The following is a 23587-nucleotide window of genomic DNA, read 5'->3' on the forward strand; positions in this document are numbered from 1 at the left end:
TTTAATTTGTTTTAACTTGTATTCCATCTGTAAATATGAATAAAGTTGTTGGTTAGTTGGTTGAGCCTAGTTGGTTTAGCCAGGGAAAAAGACAGCAGCCTTCCCGCTAGCCATGATTGGCTGAGATACTGGATGGGCTGGACATGCCGGGAGATGAGTTTGAATTGGTCTGCCATGTAGAATGCCTCTGTCTATAACGTGAGCTGCTCAGTATGTGTTAACAATCGAGAACTACAAAAAATGTGCACCTTTTCTCAACAACATTGATAACCTGAATTTAGCAGGCGCAATCGACAGGTCAGTTGGGCTACTTTCTGCACACGCCACGGCCAGTGTGAACCGGAGTGACTTGACCCAACGCTGGCCAAGCAAGATGTAGCTACAAACAAGACAGAGTTAAATGGTTCCAGTCTACCGTGAAGCGTTCATCCGTCTATACAGGTAAAGAGTCGAGCTACATTTTCAAATGTTCTACGTTTCCGGCTCGCTAGCTACCATTATGTGTATGATCTGTGTAGTAATATTATTTCTCTCTCAGAAAGCCATTTGCATTGTTAGTTATAGCATAATGTTATGTAGCTAGTTAACATTGAACCTAGTTGGTTAGCTTTAGCTACCTGCAGATTCATGCATGTAGGAGGAGTTGGGATTATGGGTCATTGTTTAGATAGCCAGCTACATGTCTAAACAAAATACCCCACTATGCAAGTAACCATTTCACTGTATTGTCTAAACAAAAAATTCCACTATGCAAATAACCATTTCACCTTCTGTATCCTGTGCATGTGACAAATAAACTTAGATATGATTTGATATCGTGTGTGTTTACCAGAGACAGTAATGTGAAGAACAACGTGACCTGCACCAAAGTCAGATTAGGTGGCCAAATAAAATCCCCCGCGGTGCCGTCAGATGGGGAACCCTGACATACAGTATAGTCATACATATATTCATGTCTATACAGCTGTCCAGCTCAACTAGGAAGGGAGGAGAGAGAGAGAGAGAGATCGAGAGAGGAGAGGGATAGAGAGAGGGATCAAGAGAGTGGCGTCATCAACTTTTTAATGCATTTCATTTTACGAAACCATAAGACCAACCTTATTCAAAAGAAAAAAGTGGGACCTCCCAGCTAAGTATATTCTATCCACCGTCTTGGAAACGGTGTGATTCATCCACCGTATTGGAAACGGTGTGATTCATCCACCGTCTTGGAAACGGTGTGATTCATCCACCGTCTTGGAAACGGTGTGATTCATCCACCGTCTTGGAAACGGTGTGATTCATCCACCGTCTTGGAAACGGTGTGATTCATCCACCGTCTTGGAAACGGTGTGACTTATCCACCGTCTTGGAAACGGTGTGACTTATCCACCGTCTTGGAAACGGTGTGACTTATCCACCGTCTTGGAAACGGTGTGATTTATCCCAGAACAAGTGCTAGTATACAAGCCAAAGGAGGCAGGAAGGAATGTGTTTGTGTGTCTGACACTTCCACTGCTATGTACAGGTCAGAACCTCAAACTACAATGACAGTCTGGCCTCCCATTCATCATCTCCCCTTCCATGGGCTGGGTCCCAATACTCTGGAAACAGCCTTCTTCCCTTGGCCTCTTTCCTTATGTTCTGTGCTGTCCTGTGCTCTCCTAACAGGAAGTACTTGTCCTTGCTAATTCGGTTTTCCAAACGAGTGTTAAGTGTATATGTAGTCTAATAACCTACACTATATGCTATGATTTCTATGGATTTGCAGGAAAGGTGGCGAGGGAAGGATGCTATTTTTCCATATTGAGACGCAGCCACAAGTCAACCTTGTGGCTCCTGCCACAACACTGATTGAAGAGGGATTTCCAGCGGCACTAATGAATCCAATCTGAAGGATTTCCCGACCGCGGTCATGGACTCAGAGAATTCCCAAAACGCTGCTGTCAACGGAGAGACCGTCAACGTCACCAATAGAAGAAGAGAACACTCCCTCCGTACTGTCCTACCAAGCAAAAAGGCAGTGACGGCTCATTTGGTCGAAAATGAGTTAGTCATTTTTGCTACATTAAATACATGCTTAATCATGTGGACAAGTATCCTGTCTATATTGTGTTTTGGAGAAAATGGGGGGGTCATGTTAGCAGTAAACCAAGGTAAATAAAAGCCATTTTTCTCAGTTCCAAGCTATGAGCAGTTACTGCCATTTTGCTTTTTGGTAGGGCGGCATAGACAAGGAATGAGGTGGTGATGAGGTGTGTGTGTGTGTATTAGTGTGTGTGCATGCTTGCGTGTGTGTGTACACGTACCTAAGGCGAGAAAGAAGAGATGGAGGAAAGAAGAGGTAGAACAGGAGGAAGAGACGGAGCCGGAAGAAGAGAGAATGATTGACAAAGAGTGACAGAGAGACTGGGTCTGTCTCTATAGAGGAAGAGGGAGGAGAGAGAATGATTGACAAAGAGTGACAGAGAGACTGGGTCTGTCTCTATAGAGGAAGAGGGAGGAGAGAGAATGATTGATAAAGAGTGACAGAGAGACTGGGTCTGTCTCTATAGAGGAAGAGGGAGGAGAGAGAATGATTGACAAAGAGTGACAGAGAGACTGGGTCTGTCTCTATAGAGGAAGAGGGAGGAGAGAGGAAGATTGATAAAGAGTGACAGAGAGACTGGGTCTGTCTCTATAGAGGAAGAGGGAGGAGAGAGGAAGATTGATAAAGAGTGACAGAGAGACTGGGTCTGTCTCTATAGAGGAAGAGGGAGGAGAGAGAATGATTGACAAAGAGTGACAGAGAGACTGGGTCTGTCTCTATAGAGGAAGAGGGAGGAGAGAGGAAGATTGACAAAGAGTGACAGAGAGACTGGGTCTGTCTCTATAGAGGAAGAGGGAGGAGAGAGAATGATTGATAAAGAGTGACAGAGACTGGGTCTGTCTCTATAGAGGAAGAGGGAGGAGAGAGAATGATTGACAAAGAGTGACAGAGAGACTGGGTCTGTCTCTATAGAGGAAGAGGGAGGAGAGAGGAAGATTGACAAAGAGTGACAGAGAGACTGGGTCTGTCTCTATAGAGGAAGAGGGAGGAGAGAGGAAGATTGATAAAGAGTGACAGAGAGACTGGGTCTGTCTCTATAGAGGAAGAGGGAGGAGAGAGGAAGATTGACAAAGAGTGACAGAGAGACTGGGTCTGTCTCTATAGAGGAAGAGGGAGGAGAGAGGAAGATTGACAAAGAGTGACAGAGAGACTGGGTCTGTCTCTATAGAGGAAGAGGGAGGAGAGAGGAAGATTGATAAAGAGTGACAGAGAGACTGGGTCTGTCTCTATAGAGGAAGAGGGAGGAGAGAGGAAGATTGATAAAGAGTGACAGAGAGACTGGGTCTGTCTCTATAGAGGAAGAGGGAGGAGAGGAAGATTGATAAAGAGTGACAGAGAGACTGGGTCTGTCTCTATAGAGGAAGAGGGAGGAGAGAGGAAGATTGATAAAGAGTGACAGAGAGACTGGGTCTGTCTCTATAGAGGAAGAGGGAGGAGAGAGAATGATTGACAAAGAGTGACAGAGAGACTGACAAATCACAAATGAGTGAAGGAGAGAGACTGACAGCAAGACCAAAAGACAGAGCAAGAGAGAAAAGACAGACAGACGTGAAAAAGACCGATCCAAACAGAGATGGACTGAGAGAGAAAACAATATCTAGACTTTTGTGTTTCACACACACCTTAATCAACTACTGATTATCCCTCCCCCACTCCAGACAGAGCCAGAAGCACACTGACGCCAACACAAGAGAGATTAAAAACAGGGCTATGCATATGCTGTAGACATGCTACAGTGATAATTCTTCCTTCCTTCCTTTAGTCCGTGAACCACTGATCACACAAATGCACAAACACGCTCACAATCAAATCTAATTTTATTTGTCACATGCGCCGAAGACAACAGGTGTAGACCTTCGTGAAACGCTTACTTACAAGCCCTTAACCAACAATGCATTGGTGCGGCTGGCTTCCGGGTTGGATGGCGCTGTGTTAAGAAGCAGTGTGGCTTGGTTGGGTTGTGTATCGGAGGACGCATGACTTTCAACCTTCGTCTCTCCCGAGACCGTACGGGAGTTGTAGCGATGAGACAAGATAGTAGCTACTAAAACAATTGGATACCACGTAATTGGGGAGAAAAAGGAATAAAAAATAAAAAGAGGTAAGAGTAGAGTAACAAACATTTAAAGAGCCACAATAAATAACAACAGCGGGGCTATAGACAGGGTGTACCGGTACAGAGTCAATGTGGAGGCTATAGACAGGGTGTACCGGTACAGAGTCAATGTGGAGGCTATAGACAGGGTGTACCGGTACAGAGTCAATGTGGAGGTTATAGACAGGGTGTACCGGTACAGAGTCAATGTGGAGGCTATAGACAGGGTGTACCGGTACAGAGTCAATGTGGAGGCTATAGACAGGGTGTACCGGTACAGAGTCAATGTGGAGGCTATAGACAGGGTGTACCGGTACAGAGTCAATGTGGAGGCTATAGACAGGGTGTACCGGTACAGAGTCAATGTGGAGGCTATAGACAGGGTGTACCGGTACAGAGTCAATGTGGAGGCTATAGACAGGGTGTACCGGTACAGAGTCAATGTGCGGAGGCACCGGTGTCGAGGTAATATGTACATGTAGGTAGAGTTATGAAAGGTGACTACGCAAATAGTCTGGGTAGCCATTTGATGAATTGTTCAGCAGTCTTATGGCTTGGGGGTAGAAGCTGTTCAGAAGCCTCTTGGACCTAGACTTGGTGCCCCGGTACCACTTGCCGTGCGATAGCAGAGAGAACAGTCTATGACTTTGGTGGCTGGAGTCTTTGACAATTTTTAGGGCCTTCCTCTGACACCGCCTGGTATACAGGTCCTGGATGGCAGGCAGCTTAACCCCATGATGTACTGTGCCATACACACTCTGTGGTGCCTTGCAGTCGGAGGCAGAGCTTTTGCCATACCGGGCAGTGATGCAACCCATCATGATGCTCTCGATGGTGCAGCTGTAATATATTTAAATGAGTGGGCTGTGGAATGCTTGTTATCTGTAATGAATGTTTTACAATGCGTTTTCTTAGCCACACACAGTGAGCTCTGGAATGTCCTAACGGTTTGTACTGTTACACAGGGTAAATACACACACCGTCTCTCTAATGTTCACAGAACTAAAGGAAACTTAATCAAATCTCAAGAGTTATGTTGAGTGAGGAGTACGTATGTGAGAGAGAGAGAGAGACCCAGGACAGCAACACAATTAGAAAACAAAAAAATCATTACTTGACACATTGGAAAGAATTTACAAAAAAAACAGAGCAAACAAATGCTTTTTGGCCTGAAACAGAGAGTAGTGGCAGAATACCTGACCACTGTGACTGACCCAAACTTAAGGAAAGCTTTGACTATGTACAGTGAGCATAGCCTTGTTATTGAGAAAGGCCGCCGTAGGCAGACCTGGCTCTCAAGAGAAGACAGGCTATGTGCACACTGCCCACAAAATGAGGTGGAAACTGAGCTGCACTTCCTAACCTCCTACCAAATGTATGACCATTTTAGAGACACATTTCCCTCGGATTAAACAGATCAACAAAAAATTCAAAAACAAATCCAATTTTGATAAACTTCCATATCTATTGGGTGAAATACCACAGTGTGTCACAGCAGCAAGATTTGTGACCTGTTGGCACAAAAAAAGGTGAAGAACAAACAATTGTAAATACAACCCATATTCATTGATTTATTTTCCCTTTTGTACTTTATTTGCACATCGTTACAACACTGTATATAGACATAATGAATATAACAAATGTCTTTATTATTTTTTTAAACTTTTGTAAGTGTAATGTTTCTTGTTAATTTTTTTTGTTTATTTCACTTTTGTTTATTTTCTACTTCACTTGCTTTGGCAATGTAAACATACGTTTCCCATGCCAATAAAGCCCTTAAATTGAATTGAAACTGAATTGAGAGAGTGTGTGTGTGTGTGATCCCACTTACATTCTCCACAGTTAACCCCTGACCCACGTCTACCCCTCCTCCAGACTACTCCTTTACATCTCCCCATCCTCTATCTTTATGGATGGTCTGTTTACACCCCTCCTACACACACACCTGAGGTGGTCTTCCCATATGGTTGGTTTAGTCACACACACGCGTCAGAGGTGGTCGTCCCAGACTAGGCGGTTGAGGAAACACACACACACACACATATCTGTGTTGGCCTGCCAAGGCTAGCGGTTCAGTCTAGTGGTCCACTACACCATGAGTGCTGCTGTGGTGGGAAAAAGTGACATTTATTACTGATTCTACGTGTTATAATAAGACCAATTCTGAGTGTTGTGGTTAGAAACTATTACAGAAAATAAACAGCATTTTGTGTTATTTCCTCTCTGGTCTTCATAGACCGATACATACTGGGAAAATGAGCGAGGACCAATCACCATCTCTGTGTGTGTGAAATTACAGTGTTGAGGCGACTCCGGGATGCTGGACTTCTAGGCAGAGTTGCAAAGAAAAAGCCATATCTCAGACTGGCCAATAAAAAGGAAAGATTAAGATGGGGACAAGAACAGACACTGGACAGAGGAACTCTGCCTAGAAGGCCAGCATCCCGGAGTCGCCTCCTCACTGTTGACGTTGAGACTGGTGTTTTGCGGGTACTATTTAATGAAGCCATTTAAGGACTTGTGAGGCGTCGGTTTCTCAAACTAGACACTAACGTACTTGTCCTCTTGCACCGGGGCCTCCCACTATTCTAGTTAGAGCCAGTTTGCGCTGTTCTGTGAAGGGAGTAGTACACAGCGTTGTAACAACATCTTCAGTTTCTTGGCAATTTCTCACATGGAATAGCCTTCATTTCTCAGAACAAGAATAGACTGATGAGTTTCAGAACAAAGGTCTTTGTTTCTGGCCATTTTGAGCCTGCTTTCGAACCCACAAATGCTGATACTCCAGATACTCAACTAGTCTAAAGAAGGCCAGTTTTATTGCTTCTTTAATTAGAACAACAGTTTTCAGCTGTGCTCACATAATTTCAAAAGGGTTTTCTAATTATCAGTTAGCCTTTTAAAATGACAACCTTGGATTAGCTAACACAACGTGCCATTGGAACACAGGAGTGATGGTTACTGATAATGGGCCTACATAGATATTCCATTAAAACATTTCCAGCTACAATAGTCATTTACAACATTAACAATGTCTACACTGTATTTCTGATCAATTTGATATTTTAAATGGACAAAAAATGTTATGCTTTTCTTTCAAAAACAAGGACATTTCTAAGTGACCCCAAACGTTTGAACGGTAGTGTGTGTGTATATATATATATATATATATATATATATATATATACTTAAGATTCCAACACAAGCAACAGAACACAGAAAATACACGCACACAGTATGTCTCTCCAATCTCTCTGTTTAAATTGGCACAGAGCAACAGAGACAAGCCTCCCCTGCGTTTATTTTTTGTGTTTTCTGCTGCTTGTGTTGAAGCCTTGAGCAGATCACTGCTGTGTGTGTGTGTGTGTGTGTGTGTGTCCCCTCTGAGAATCACCACCTCTTCTCACATCACTTCAGCACTGTTTGTTTGTGGAGCAGGATGACATACTGTACTCTCAGCCACACACTGATCAAAGGGGGTTCTCTCTGTTTGTGCAATTGTAGAACCCCTTCAGTGACAGTAGCCACTAGAACCAGGAGTAAAGATAGCGAGCACCGACAACAACCAGTACTTGACTCTCCTGTGTAGCTAGAGTGTTCAACATATCTGGCATGTGTTGGCTTTTAAAAATGTTCCTTCTTTCATCACACAATCATCCTCATCATTTCCCACATATTGTAATGGACGAGCATTATTGTCATGTGGTAACGCTAGTCATCACTGTAATAACTGCCTGTTTACATAATAGACCTACAGTCACAAATCCATCTTCATCATTACTGTGCCTCTACATAAAACCAGGCCCTGATACATGCAGAAGTTAACATAATCAACTGTACACATGAACTATAGGTCGACCGATTAATCGGAATGGCTGATTAGTTAGGGCCGATTTCAAGTTTTCATAACTCGGTATTTTTGGACACCGATTTGGCCAATTGTTTTTTATACCGTTATTTAACTAGGCAAGTTAGTTAAGAACACATTCTTATTTTCAATGACGGCGTAGGAACGGTGGGTTAACTGCCTGTTCAGGGGCAGAACGACAGATTTTTACCTTGTCAGCTCGGGGATTCAATCTTGCAACCTTACAGTTAACTAGTCCAACGCTCTAACCACCTGCCTCTCATTGCACTCCACGAGGAGCCTGCCTGTTACGCGAATGCAGTAAGAAGCCAAGGTAAGTTGCTAGCTAGCATTAAACTTATCTTTTAAAAAACAATCAATCAATCATAATCACTAGTTAACTACATATGGTTGATGATATTACTAGTTTATCTAGCGTGTCCTGCGTTGCATATAATCGATGCGGTGGCATTTGCTGAAAAAGGACTGTCGTTGCTCCAATGTGTACCTAACCATAAACATCAATGCCTTTCTTAAAATCAATACCCAGAAGTATATATTTTTAAACCTGCATATTTAGCTAAAAGAAATCCAGGTTAGCAGGCAATATTAACCAGGTGACATTGTGTCACTTCTCTTGCGTTCATTGCACGCAGAGTCAGGGTATATGCGATAATAATAAACGTTTTGTTTTCAAAATGATAGTTTCCGGATTCGACCATATTAATGACCAAAGGCTCGTATTTCTGTGTGTTATTATGTTATAATTAAGTCTATGATTTGATAGAGCAGTCTGACTGAGCGGTGGTAGGCAGCAGCAGGCTCATAACCATTCATTCAAACAGCAATTTAGTGCATTTTGCCGGCAGCTCTTCGCTGTGCTTCAAGCATTGCGCTGTTTATGACTTCAAGCCTATGAAATCCCAAGATTAGGCTGGTGTAACCGATGTGAAATGGCTAGCTAGTTAGCGGGGTGAGCGCTAATAGTGTTTCAAACATCACTCGCTCTGAGACTTGGAGTAGTTGTTCCCCTTGCTCTGCAAGGGCCGCAGCTTTTGTGGAGCGATGGGTAACGCTGCTTCGAGTGTGGCTGTTGTCGATGTGTTCCTGGTTCGAGCCCAGGTAGGGGCGAGGAGAGGGATGGAAGCTATACTGTTACACTGGCAATACTAAAGTGCCTATTAGAACATCCAATAGTCAAAGGTATATGAAATACAAATGGTAGAGAGAGAAATAGTCCTATAATTCCTATATTAACAACAACCTAAAACTTCTTACCTGGGAATATTGAAGATTCATGTTAAAAGGAACCCCCAGCTTTCATATGTTCTCATGTTCTGAGCAAGGAACTGAAACATTAGCTTTCTTACATGGCACATATTGCACTTTCACTTTCTACTCCAACACTTTGTTTTTGCATTATTTAAACCAAATTGAACATGTTTCATTATTTATTTGAGGCTAAATTGATTTTTATATATGTATTACATCAAGTTAAAATAAGTGTTCATTCAGTATTGTTGTAATTGCCATTATTACAAATAAATAAAATAATAAAAAAATTGGCCGATTAATTGGTATCGGCTTTTTTGGTCCTCCAATAATCGATATCGGCGTTGAAAAATCATGATCAGTCGGCCTCTAACGTGAGCTACGACCGTGTACAGCTAGTATATATGAACTATGACCGTGTACAGCTAGTATATATGAACTATGCCCGTGTACAGCTAGTATATGTGAACTATGACCGTGTACAGCTAGTATATATGAACTATGACCGTGTACAGCTAGTATATGTGAACTATGACCGTGTACAGCTAGTATATATGAACTATGACCGTGTACAGCTAGTATATGTGAACTATGACCGTGTACAGCTAGTATATGTGAACTATGACCGTGTACAGCTAGTATATGTGAACTATGACCGTGTACAGCTAGTATATATGAACTACGACCGTGTACAGCTAGTATATGTGAACTACGCCCGTGTACAGCTAGTATATGTGAACTATGACCGTGTACAGCTAGTATATGTGAACTATGACCGTGTACAGCTAGTATATGTGAACTATGCCCGTGTACAGCTAGTATATGTGAACTATGACCGTGTACAGCTAGTATATATGAACTACGACCGTGTACAGCTAGTATATGTGAACTATGACCGTGTACAGCTAGTATATGTGAACTATGACCGTGTACAGCTAGTATATGTGAACTATGACCGTGTACAGCTAGTATATGTGAACTATGACCGTGTACAGCTAGTATATGTGAACTATGACCGTGTACAGCTAGTATATGTGAACTATGACCGTGTACAGCTAGTATATATGAACTATGACCGTGTACAGCTAGTATATATGAACTATGACCGTGTACAGCTAGTATATGTGAACTATGCCCGTGTACAGCTAGTATATGTGAACTATGACCGTGTACAGCTAGTATATATGAACTACAACCGTGTACAGCTAGTATATATGAACTACGACCGTGTACAGCTAGTATATGTGAACTATGACCGTGTACAGCTAGTATATGTGAACTATGACCGTGTACAGCTAGTATATATGAACTACGACCGTGTACAGCTAGTATATGTGAACTATGCCCGTGTACAGCTAGTATATATGAACTATGCCCGTGTACAGCTAGTATATGTGAACTATGACCGTGTACAGCTAGTATATGTGAACTATGCCCGTGTACAGCTAGTATATATGAACTATGCCCGTGTACAGCTAGTATATATGAACTACGACCGTGTACAGCTAGTATATGTGAACTATGTGATGCCAGCAGTCTTGTGGGACTGGTACAAAATGAAACTTCAAAATACTGTACTACATGGCAGGTGATATGTACATATTGTTGTTTGATTCCTTTTCCAAATTTAACTGTAAGATGTAAATATTGGTGTTTTTATTGTTCCTGGAGGCTGTTGTCATGGTGATGTACAAGCCTACCCTTTAGCTCCATCTCTTCACGTGCAGTTTAAGCATGCGCACAAACACAGTTCCCATGCTCCCCCTCCCTCTTGCTTCCAATTCTCTCTTGCTTCATAGGCGTACGCCCTTCCCATCTTCAACTGTCTTGTTCCTCACTCTCTCCCATCAGTGCACCTCAACACGGCTGTAAAAGCAAAGCACTGCTGCACGGCCTGAGGTGATGCTCCTCCCGTACGCCCGGTCCTTTGATCTAACTGATCACCTATCTGTCCTCTCTTCTTTACTGATAGAGATGGAAGGAGAGGCCTGGAGGAAAGGGACTATTCTCACAGTCTATAGTTGTCTTTATACGAGGCTACAAGGTTCCGTTTTGGCCTGAAAGACTATCCTTTTATAAGTTTACAGCATAACATACCGCCAGCCATTCAGCAACATATCACAAACACTTGGACTATGTTATGGTGATTTAATAGTAGCCTATTCAATGTATCAATGACGGCACACTGGCATAGGTCTACACACCATGAGGCCTTCAACAGACACTGAGTGTTTAGGCTACTGATCAATGCCAAATATTCATGCTGGTTGCTCCGACTAGACGTAACATAGTAGACATATTTTGGGGTACCTCCAAGTCGTATGATACTGCATGGAAGAATGGTCTGGTTACTTAAGACAGAAATTAATGCCATTTGATTTGGAACATATCATACGGATTGGAGAACGTAACATATCCTACTAAATGGAGGGACTCAAAAGAACGTCCCAAACCATACTAATTGCGCTGAGACCAGGGTGAAATTGACAAATATATCTACAATGTAACATCAACATGCGTATTAGGCTACAGGTCATTGCTGGCAACACCACCTTCAGACAAAACCATGCATCATTATAATGTATAGCCAGGGTCAGTGTAAAAGTGCACAACAATTTGACAGCTGTCAAGATTGATGTAGCCAATCTTATGCACAGTTTGTGCGCCGAGTTTATACGCAAATCCCCTTCTCGGACACAAAGACTACAACCAGGCTTTAGCAGAGCCTGCCTCTGGCATTCCTGAATTCACATAAAGTAATTGGTCTCATGATATGTCAGTTTGCGTAAAAGTGCTATGCTCCAACTTTGGCGCAACAGCCCGTCTTTTTCAACGTAGACCATAAGTATGTCAATAGTAGTATCAACAAGGCAATCATCATATGACATGAACATGTATGTTGACGACTTCGTTTACCTCAGTAGGTTTGGCAGAGGTATGGAGCCCGAGGCTGTCCCCAGGATTCCCCTTTTCCCACTCAGTAATTTCTCCACCAGGACCACATTCCCGGTCCGGGCCGCTTCTAGTAGTTCTTGTTCCTTCCCCATCCCGACCGAATTTCTTATAATCCCGGATTTCTAATCCAAAACCGGTATGTAGAAAGAGAATAACGGCGGTGGGGATCCCCCTTCACTGTATCTTGTGAAAAAACATCTGTGTGTTCTTTTTACTGCATGTTGCAGTAAGCGTTCCCTCAAATGGGTAGGTTACCGTCCGCGGTGTGCTGCAAGGTTGGCAGACTCAGTTGCAGAACGAGTCCATTGTCGAACCGAACGCAGGAATGAAGAACCGTAAATAGCGCATTTTGCACGGTGCTGCCTGCTGCAGCTGGCTCGAGGGAACTAAGAACAAGCCGGTTGCCAAACCCAGACCGCCACTCGCTCTCTTCTCTCTCCGTTCGGCTATTTTCTCCTCTCTTCTCTCTCCGTGTAGCCCAACAAACACGCTGTGTCGTGTCCTCTCGTTGTATATCTGTCTGTTATTGTAGCATCCCAATCGCTCCCTCTTTCTTTCTCAGTTCTCCACTTTCTTCGAACCGCACTCACCAGAGTGCCTAATGGTATCCTGTCTAATACAACGTTGTACCGTATGGGCGTGGATGGCGGGTTACAGCACCAACCGGAGGCGAAAAGGCTTTGTTATTTATTTGCTAATTTAAGAAAGTCACAGGTTATATAAAAAGGCTCCTATATTCGGATAGCAGTCGGCTTTAGGAGGAATATCGATTTGCATATTCCACTATTGAGCGAATAAGGGGTGCACATTTCATTATTATTGGTTTATCAAGATAACCGTCCAAAATACATAAATCAGTGGATGCTGTAAAACAAATATATAGTGAAAATAATAGCAGCCTTGGTCTATGCCACCTGTTTGTGTGACAAAACAAGCAAGAGACCCATGTTTTTTGAAGGTCTGCTCTGTCCATTGACAGGCTTGGATTGAGACACACCCCCTTTGTCAATCTCTTCCTGCCTTGCCAGAAGTTTTTTAAATGTTTTATTTAAACTTTATTTACCTAGGCAAGTCAGTTAAGAACAAATTCTTATTTACAATGAAGGCCTACTCTGGCCAAACCCTCCCCTAAACCGGACAACCCTGGGCCAATTGTGCACCGCCCTATGGGACTCCCAATCACGACCGGTTGTGATACAGCCCGGGATCAAACCAGGGTCTGTAGTGACACTGGATCTCAGTGCTAGAAGCGTCTTAGACTGCCACTCGGTGACCTGCAGAGAATACAGAGTTATTGACTAGTTCACTATCAGTTAATTAGGAACGATTTCACTATTTTGGTAACAATGCTGTAAATTAAGGAACACACACACACAGTTGTGTGATTGTGCCCTGGCCCCTGTCTGGACCTCTGATGTGAGCTCAGTGCATTGCTTCCTGTCTTGCTGGGAAGAGAAGAACGTCCTATTGAGAGGAGGGTGATGGAGAAAACCATAGAGAGTAGGACTTCATATAGCCTACTAAACAAGAGTGAGGAGAGGAATCTCCTTGCCAGAGAGAGAGAGAGAGAGAGAAGCAGCTGCAGCCCCATCGGGTGTTGGATAGAGATACTACAATCTGACTGTCAGGGGAGAGCAGCGAAGCTGATCTCATAAGCCAAATCTATTCCATAGCAGAACCACAGACACATACAAGACAGTCTTTGTTTCACTCCATTGTTTAGCTGTCGTTCGGTCATTTCATTGGTAGATGAGAGGAGAAATGTGTGCTTCAAAACGAGTCAAACCTATTAAATGCTAAGTCTTTTTTCATTTTCTACTCTTCTCCTTTCTGATTTTGAACTGGATTATATGACAAAACCACAGCAAGGGGCGCATTCAGCAAGGCAAAACGTTTTTGGAACATTCAGATCAAAATATGCTATAAAAAACTAAGTTTAACTCTGAAACATACCATAAGGAGTTACCTTGGCTTTTCATGGCATTTCTATCTGCAACATTTGACTATTGAATGTGGCTCTGGGTGACAACAGGGGAACCTACAGTCAATACCCATACCTACCGGTAGATGTCAGACTTGGACTGCTTTTCTGTCTTCATCAAGGACGTTGGCAGCATACACAACAGTGGACAGTAAGGGCTCTGTCTCAATCCATCCATGTCCTCTCCTTGACTACTCGGATTCGAAAGACCTGACCACAATTAACTATAAGCAGTCTAGCACATTTAATATGGCCGACATCACAGGGCCATTTTTCTGATCTGCAGACAGTGGTTTCTGTTGCTCTTCGCTCATCAGGGGAAGTCCCTTCTTCATAAGGTGTTTCGGTGCGGTCCACGACACCTTCTGAAGGGTGCGGCCATCGTGTTGATCTGGCCCAATCAGGTGGCTTGTCCACTGCTCCTCCCACTTAAGCCAGAGCCATTGAGATGCCTTCTCTGGCTCCTTTTCAGTTAATCTTTCCTCAATTCCTTTTCAAAAAACACTGGAGAAGGCCTGAGTGGAGGGATCTTGGACCATCCCCTTCAATACGTTTGAGAATGAGGCCAGGCGATACTCTAGAATCCTCAAATTTAAATCTGGACCTCGAAGCCAGTTCCACTGCTTTTTTCTCCGCTCGACATGGGACACCAGGTGGTGCTATTCATTCTCAGGTAGAACAAAAAAAACAGCAGCACTCTGGACTACCAGGGGAGGATTTGATTACTCCTGGCCTAGGATGTGAGGAGTCACGAATACGTATTGAGAATGAGCCTGGCCTCCTGTCTATTTATGTGGCAGACCTTTCGCTGTGTTCCCTTTACTCCTCAGTGCCCTCTACTGGTAGACACTTGGTCTTCAATCCCTTGTCAATGTCTGATACTTTCAGCAGCTTCCTCTATCCACTCCTCCCATGGAAGTGTTTGCTCTGTCCCATTAGTGGACTGGTGGAAGTTCCCTTGTCCAGATGCACCAGGTTTAAACCCCCCACAATTCACTAGAAAGACAGATGACCTTGGGTGTGCACCATGTTTCATAAGATTTACATTTTGATCATTTATCTGATACTTCCCCCCCCCTCCAGAGGGACCTCATATTCATTATTGCCATCAACATACGTGTCTACACAGGTTTGAAAATCACTGTTTTTAAAATGTATTTACTTTTGATGTCATTGGGCATAGAAATGTGCCATTTTCAAATAGGCAGACACTGGTATTGTGCTGAAGACAATGAAAATGAGGTTGGAATTGCCCTTTAAGGTAGATAGGTAAAACAACCACATCACAATCATTGTAAGTAAAAGTTCCCTCAATAGAGAAGCGATCAGCATAATCATTGCTAGTAAGAACAGACAAGTGCAAGGAAGTCAAGTAGAACAGTATGACAACTGAGAAAGACAATTATTGGATACCTTTTTATTTTCATCAGTAGCTCAGCAGCTTCGACAGACAAATATTACAAATCATTTTCTTTTTGTACACAGGTTCTCAGGAAGCGGAGCTCCCAGGAGAGGAGCGGCTGAGCAGGTCAAGGGAGGAGCTATTGTAATGAGGGGGCGGGTCCATTTGGACCAGGAAGTGGATGAGAAAGTTAACTCCGGGGAGGGCAGCCTTTAAAGTACAATCAAGCATTCAAATCCTACCAGCCATTCAAGTTGTCAGTGTTGAGCAGGTAAGTGAACCTGCATCGTATCAAGGCAGAGCGCAGACAGCACAGCTTGGAAAGACATTCAGCTGGACTGAACTAGGCCTAGGCTGAGCTAGGTCCACAATTTGGATAGTTAAGGACTTTAAAGTAGAAAAGTATGTATTCCCAAACTGTGCCCTTTTTGAAGGACTAGGATGGGGTCATTCGAGTGAGCCTGCCAGTGAAAACCAAAGAAAGACCAGTTGCCATCGTTGGTGTAAACAGAACTACCTTTACCTTCTTCGGTTTTGTTTTAGGGTAGTTGTGTTTTTACTTGATCTCATTGCCATACGGGACAGAGAACCTGCAGACTGCACCTTTAAAGAGAGGCAAGCCATTGTAATCCATCAGCAAATCTCATGCTACTACTGGAAACGTCCCTGTGTAAGACGTGATGCTTCAGACAGAACTGCCTTCTGACTGAATTGTGTGTGAGCCAAAAGCATGTTCCAAAGGGGAAATCAAGCTCTATCCTACAACACTCCAAGGCTTCCCCAACAGACAAGCATGGTGCAGCAGATATGGGCACGACGTCACGTGGGTGAAAACTACACATGTATAATTATGCAAATATAGAATGCACGCACAGAAAAGCACATGCCTGTGTTTCCCCTCCTGCACTGGGAGGAGTTACCTAACGTAGCAGGCGTAAAATAAATGCCTGAAACTGGATCCTTTACAACAAATCTTGACGAGAAGGGGGGAGGAGTCAGGGAGGTTATCTTCTGCAACATTCAACCAATCCAGTACATGTGGAGGAGAAGATGGAGCGTCACCTTGTTAATGTCCAAAAGTGGAAGTCGCGTCACAGGCTCTTTCCATTTCCCCTTAAAACCTGATCGTACGGTGTTGGGCTCGGCAGAGGCTAGGCAAGAGCTGTATTCATTAGTCGCAGACCTTTGCAAAACAATGTTTCGCAACGGAAACAATTTACTCTAGGAACTTAACGGAAGCAAACAGATCCAACGAGGGGGGACCTACCTGAATTTGTCCAATCGTTGCAAAACATTTTCCGTTTGGAGTAAATGTGTTTAGTTGCAAAACGTTTTGAACAGAAAATACATTTTTGTAAAGGAATCCAAATAATGAATACACCCCAGGCTTATCCTCATAGGAGAAAAGAGATGGTAATTGCTCTCCATATTAGTGTTCTTTCCACTCATTGGATGTTCGAGAGATGACAGAATAGTGTTCTCAACCGGATTGGACGATGCTTTCGTACAGGGATCGTATTTACAGTGAATGTAGTTCAAAAGTGCTGGACACACAACTAGCTATTTACATGTAGAAAAATAGTGGGGAATAAACAGTGCAGTGGGACATGATGGGCATTGTATTGCAGACATCAACTAGATGGAATGGAAGAAAAGTACATGAAAATATAGAATTGTATATTTTCTTTTTCAATTAAATGAAATGCTTGTTTTAGTTACATGAAAAATACATGTTGAACACACTGCACAACCATTCAGAATTCTGTAGAAAACATTGTGTACGCTTTGCCCATCATAAGTACATTACCATACACACACCAAATACAATTGGTTCAGCGCTAGATACATTTTTTTTCATAAGCACCAAATTACATGTTCGGTTTCAGCGCAGTGCAAAATAAGTCTATTTTTAAGACATTCCTCCAAAGATATGACATTCAGTGTCTCACCCCACCCAGGCAAGCCCCTCCCATCAAAGGTCATATTACATATAGAAGGTATCGATTCGGGAGGGCAACGTCCCCCCGAGACTAACATTCAGGACTCCCACCCCACCTCCCTAGCCCCTCCATTCCACTTGAGGGCTGTTTAATTTAGATTCGTCCCCTCTCCCCTTCATCCCTCCTTACACTCCCATATTTAGGAGGCTGCTCTGGCTTGCAGAGTCGGATTACTGGAGAGACTGAACATTAACTTACTGCATAAAGAGAGCAACTCAAAACAAGCACAACAATCACGTAAAACAAGCATGTGTACTGCAGTCCTAGTCCCAGCCCAGGGATGACACGGCAGCACTGTATCGAGGAGGGGATGAAAGTCTTAACACTGTCCACTCTCCAGTTCCTCTACTGGGGGTAGGGATGAGGGTGGTAGGTAGGCTGAAGTGAAAAAGTAGACCCCCTCTCTGGTTTTCAGGGACTGCGTGTGTGTGTGTGTGTTAAGGAGTAGACTTCATGGACTGTGTGTGTGTGTGGTCTAGTTCTTAGGTGACCTGTTCTTCATAAGAACAGGCTTGAATGACCTGGCTGATGCTTGAATAATACTTGTGTGATGCTATATCAAGTAGCTCCAGTATCCAGCACCCCCTCTCTCCTCTGCTTCCCCCCAGTGGTGAAATGCAGCACTATGAAGAGTGGTCACTGGGCCTCTGGTGGCCTACCCTAGCTGTTGCTCACTTTGAGACTCTTCATGCGGTGCAACAGGGAGTCCTTCTCCATTTGGGCCTCAGCTAGAGCCATCTTGGCTTTGGAGAGCTCCAGTTTCAAACACTCGTTCTCCTCTATCAGCAGCTAGGAGTAAACAGAAAAGATGGTGTTGATAAGCGTGGTGGTTAAATTCCTATGAAAGAGTGCAGGGCATAACATTTTATTTTTGGTCCACCAGCCAGTCAGATTTTTTACCAGCCAAAATATTTTCTCCCCGCTAAAATTACACAAAACAAAAAGCGCGGTTTGTAATGTATCCAAAACAAATGCATTACTAGAAAGAAGTAATGTGGAATATTGTTTAATTGAATTTGTGACTTGAGTACACACAAAATATCACAGATGAGACAAAGATTTTCACCTGCCCCTTTAAGGGCCGGAGGTTACCATGGTAACGCTACTCCAGTCATGTTTATGGCTGTGAGATCGAGTCTGAATAGTGGAAGCGTCATCTTCGCTTCCCGAGCAGTTGAAACGCAAACATGGAAAAACAGCCCAGCTAGTGAACAAAACAATGTAAATAGCCGAGAAACACAACACCGTGTCACTTCAGTAGACTTTTGTTTCAAGTCAATTTTACCAACTTTTATGCCTGTGCGTAGCGCTTCTAAAAATTGTATATTTCACTCAGCACTTCACATGCGCAGTGTTGCAGCGCAAAGTGGAATAGGCTACATAGGATTTGCAGTTTTAACTTTGTGCGATTCATTTACAAGCTATGAAACAAAACGGTGGAAATAATTTGAAAACAAATATTGCAGTATTTATTTTACATGTGATCATACTTGCTTATTTTTATTCATAAATGAGAGTGAAATGCTCGCACTGTGGAGCCCTGACCCCCCGCCAACATGGCTGGTGTAAATAAACATTCTTACCTGACAAATCAAAAATCAACCCTCATTTGGCAGGTGGCGGGTGTTCATTTTAGGCCCTGGATGAGTGGGTGGTGTGTGTGGACTACTCACCTGTTCTTTGTTGGAGGGGGTTGTGCTAGGAGGGCCGTGGGTCTGTGTGGCCTTGAGAGTGCTGCTGACCACACTCTCAGAGACTGGAGACAGACCACTGTCAATCAATTGGACTTCTTTCTTAGGCCCCGCCTCAGACGCATTTTCCACTGTGACAACAGAGAAGAAGGTGGGCAGGGAGTGGGTGAAAGGTAGAAATAAACTTGAAAGGCATGTCATTGTATGATGATGAAAATAGACGGTGTTGGGGCGGAGTGTGCAGGAGGGTGTGTGTGTGCGTGTGTATATAAGTGAGGCAGTGTGTGTTTGTGTATGAGTGAATGTGTGAGACTATGTGCACGCGTAAGAGTGCGCGTGAGAGAGTGAGGCAGTGTGCTGCCTCAGATTGTATGATGGCAATTTCCATATACTCCATAATGTTATGAAGAGTGATCAGATTAATTGGAAAGTCCCTCTTTGCCATGCAAATGAACTGAATCCCCAAATAACATTTCCACTGCATTTCAGCCCTGCCACAAAAGGATCAGCTGACATCATGTCAGTGATTCTCTCATTAACACAGGTGTGAGTGTTGACGAGGACAAGGCTGGAGATCACTCTGTCATGCTGATTGAGTTTGAATAACAGACTGGAAGCTTCAAACGGAGGGTGGTGCTTAGAATCATTGTTCTCCCCAGACCTTAATTCCATTGAGAACTTGTGGTCAATCCTCAAGAGGCGGGTGGACAAACAAAAACCCAAATTCTGACAAACTCCAAGCATCGATTATGCAAGAATGGACTGCCATCAGTCAGGATGTGGCCCAGAAATTAATTGACAATATGCCAGGGCTGATTGCAGAGGTCTTGAAAAACAAGGCTCAACAATGCAAATATTGACTCATCAACTTCATAATAATTTGCATCAACTTCATGTAATTGTCAATAAAAGCCTCGACACTTATGAAATGCTTGTAATTATACTTCAGTATTCCATAGTAACATCTGACAAAAATATCTAAAGACACAGGCAGCAGACTGAAAATGTATATTTATGTCATTCTCAACTTTTGGCCACGACTGTATATACAGTTAAAGTTGGAAGTTAACATACAATTAGTTTGGAGTCATTAAAACTTGTTTTTCAACCACTCCACAAATTTCTTGTTAACAAACTATAGTTTTGGCAAGTCGGTTAGGACATCTACTCTGTGCATGACACGTAATTTTTCCAACAATTGTTTACAGAGATTATTTCACTGTATCACAATTCCAGTGTCAGAAGTTTACATACACTAAGTTAACTGTGGCTTTAAACAGCTTGGAAAATTCCAGAAAATGATATCATGACCGTAGAAGCTTCCGATAAATGATGTCAATTAGCCTGAGTCAATTGGCGGTGTGGATATATTTCAAGGCCTACCTTTTAGCGCAGTGCCTCTTTGCTTGACATCATGGGGAAATCAAGAGAAATCAGCCAAGACCTCAGAAAAAAATGGTAGACCTCCACAAGTCTGGTTCATCAATTTCCAAATGCCTGAAGGTACCACGTTCATCTGTACAAACACCATGGGACCACGCAGCTATCATACCGCTCAGGAAGGAGATATCTCTGTCTCCTAGAGATGAACGTACTTTGGTGCGAAAAGTGCAAATCAATCCCACAACAGCAAAGGACCTTGTGAAGATGCTTGAGGAAACAGGTACAAGAGTATCTATATTCATAGTAAAACGAGTCCAAAAATCGATATAACCTGAAAGGCCGCTCAGCAAGGAAGCAGCCTCTACTCCAAAACCCCCATAAAAAAGCCAGACTACAGTTTGCAACTGCACATGGGGACAAAGATGGTACTTTTTGGAGAAATGTCCTCTGGTCAAAAATAGAACTGTTTGTCCATAATGACCATCGTTATGTTTGGAGGAAAAGGGGGAGGCTTGCAAGCCGAAGAGCACCGTCCCAGCCGTGAAGCACGGGGGTTGCAGCATCATGTTGCGAGGGTGCTTTACTGCAGTAGGGACTGGTGCACTTCACAAAATAGATGGCATCATGAGAGGGGGAAATTATGGAAGCAACATCTCAAGACATCAGTCAGGAAGTTAAAGCTTGGTCGCAAATGGGTCTTCCAAATGGACATTGACCCCAAACATACTTCCAAAGTTGTGGCAAAATGGCTTAAGGACAACAAAGTCAAGGTATTGGAGTGGCCATCAAAGCCCTGACCTCAGTCCTATAGAACATTTGTGGGCAGAACTGAAAAAGCGAGTGCGAGCAAGGAGGCCTACAAACCTAACTCAGATACACCAGCTCTGTCAAGAGGAATGGCCCAAAATCGACCCAATTTATTGTGGGAAGTTTGTAAAAGGCTACCTGAAACATTTGACCCAAGTTTAAAAAATGTAAAGGCAATGCTACCAAATACTAATTGAGTAAGTAAACTTCTGACCCACTGGGAATGTGATGAAAGAAATAAAAGCTGAAATAAATAATTCTCTACTATTATTCTGACATTTCACATTGTTAAAATAAAAGTGGTGATCCTAACTGACCTAAGACAGGGTATTTTTACTAGGATTAAATGTCAGGAATTGTGAAAAATGGAGTTTAAATGCATTTGGCTAAGGTAAGCTTCCAACTTCAACTGTATATGAGTGAATGTGTGAGGCAGTGTGTGTGTGTGAGTGAGGCAGTGTGTGTCTCTCACCCCCTATAGAAAAGGCTCCATCGTCTGTCCTGTGGATGAGCAGGTTGGCGATGTGCAGGGTGATGGGGGTGGTATCAGGGTCAGACGGGTTGTCACGGAGACCATCATCCTGCAGAAGGGGACAGAGGTTAATGTGTCTGTGGTTAATGTGTCTGTGGTTAATGTGTGTGTGTTCATCCCCACCTTCAGGTCGATGTGTGTGTCCCTGACGCTGATCTCCATCGGGAGGACATGGGGGGCGGAGTCATCCTCCAGGAAGTGAGCCAGGTTCCTTAGCGACGACATGAGGAAGCTGGCCCGGTAGCCGTGGAGACGCAGCTGGAGGAAACCGTTGGTCTCGGCCAGGGGGGAGTGGGTGGCAGCACAGGGCCCGCTCTCCAGCCGAGCCCTGACCTCCGGGAGATGGGTGGTCCCGTCTGAATTGGCCTCCAGACCACCACCTAGCGAGGGGACGAGGAGAGTAGAGGAGAGAATAATCAGGCAGTAATCAATCAATTCCCATTAAAAAGAGAAGGCATAGATTGTATTGCAGCCAAACAGAATCACTGCAACCACAACTCAAAGAAAAGGCTCAGCGATGTCCGCTCGGCAGGCATACAACCAGACAAGGCCTTACTGCTGACGCCAGTCTATGAATCCATTTCTAAGGTGTGACTAATTTGTAATGCAAGGGCCCTTCTGGTGGGTGGGGGTACTGATCCCATACAACTATTTAAAGGCCAGTGAAGTGTCACAGCAGCTGCACCCACGCAGACACACATTAATACTACAACAACGCATCGGTCACTGCCTCAGTCAGGAAGGAAGGAGAGATGGAGGGAGGAAATGGCAGACGTGAGAGAAGGTAAGAGATAAAAACAGAAATGGTGAGAAAGTGATAAAGGAGAGTGAGACAGAGCGAGGTAGGAAAGGAGAGCGAGAGAGAGGGGTAGTGAAGGAGAGAGATGGGGATTATTCTGTGAAAGAGGGAGGCGGCGGAGCTGAGCGAGCGAGCGAGCACTGCCTCATAGTACTGGGGCTAAATATGGACCTCAACAACCCCTCTTAAATATTCACACACGTTGGAGGTGACATGCACACACCCTGTGGTGCCACAAAAACACATACCGACACTGGGTTTAATGTAGCTGGTAATGGGAGCAAAACCCCCATTAGTGCTAATGCATCGTCTCACTGCAGCAGTTAGACACACACACCCCTTGAGAGACACACAGGAGTTACATACCCTTGAGACACACATTGCAGTCACACATTGTGTGTGTGTTCTTTTACTATCCTTGTGGGAACCAGAAGTTCTCACCAGGATAGTAAAACAAGGAAAATCGTGTGGACAAGTTGCCAATCCCCACAAGGAAAAACACTATTTATGGGCTTAGGGGTTAGGTTCAGGGCTGGCTACAATTAGGGTTAGGTTTAGGGGTTTGTGGTTAGGGAAAATATGATTTTGAATGGGAATCAATTGTTTGGTCCCCACAAGGATAGTAAATCAAACTTGTGTAGCATGCTTGGTGGAGCAAAAATACAAAATTACTATCTGTCATTTCATACCAATGATTAAATCAGAGACACACAAACAGGTAGTAGCACTTGTGCGCAAGCTTGCATTTGCCTACC

The 23587-nt window shown here is 43.6% G+C and overlaps 2 protein-coding genes across 5 annotated transcripts in view; both read right to left on the reverse strand.

Annotated features, from left to right (window-relative positions):
• LOC112267806 (ankyrin repeat and sterile alpha motif domain-containing protein 1B) overlaps window positions 1–12910 on the reverse strand; it is a 326014-nt gene extending 313104 nt beyond the window's left edge. Inside the window, 1 exon segment of the mRNA XM_042297888.1 lies at window positions 12199–12910. Within this exon segment, the coding sequence (XP_042153822.1) occupies window positions 12199–12329 (131 nt within the window). The 5' untranslated portion in view covers window positions 12330–12910.
• Window positions 12911–17663: 4753 nt separating this feature from the next.
• LOC112215001 (UHRF1-binding protein 1-like) overlaps window positions 17664–23587 on the reverse strand; it is a 48668-nt gene continuing 42744 nt past the window's right edge. For 3 of the 4 annotated variants that reach the window (XM_042297889.1, XM_042297890.1, XM_042297891.1), the window contains 4 exons: window positions 22157–22413; window positions 21974–22082; window positions 19294–19442; window positions 17665–18409 (listed from right to left, as the gene is read on the reverse strand). In XM_042297889.1, the coding sequence (XP_042153823.1) occupies window positions 18281–18409; window positions 19294–19442; window positions 21974–22082; window positions 22157–22413 (644 nt within the window). In that variant the 3' untranslated portion in view covers window positions 17665–18280. Of the gene's footprint in view, window positions 18410–19293; window positions 19443–21973; window positions 22083–22156; window positions 22414–23587 lie in introns of all 4 variants that reach the window. The other variant, XM_042297893.1, reaches the window with a different exon arrangement.

Source organism: Oncorhynchus tshawytscha, linkage group LG15 (genome assembly GCF_018296145.1).
Source record: "Oncorhynchus tshawytscha isolate Ot180627B linkage group LG15, Otsh_v2.0, whole genome shotgun sequence".
NCBI classification, from domain to species: Eukaryota; Metazoa; Chordata; class Actinopteri; order Salmoniformes; family Salmonidae; genus Oncorhynchus; species Oncorhynchus tshawytscha.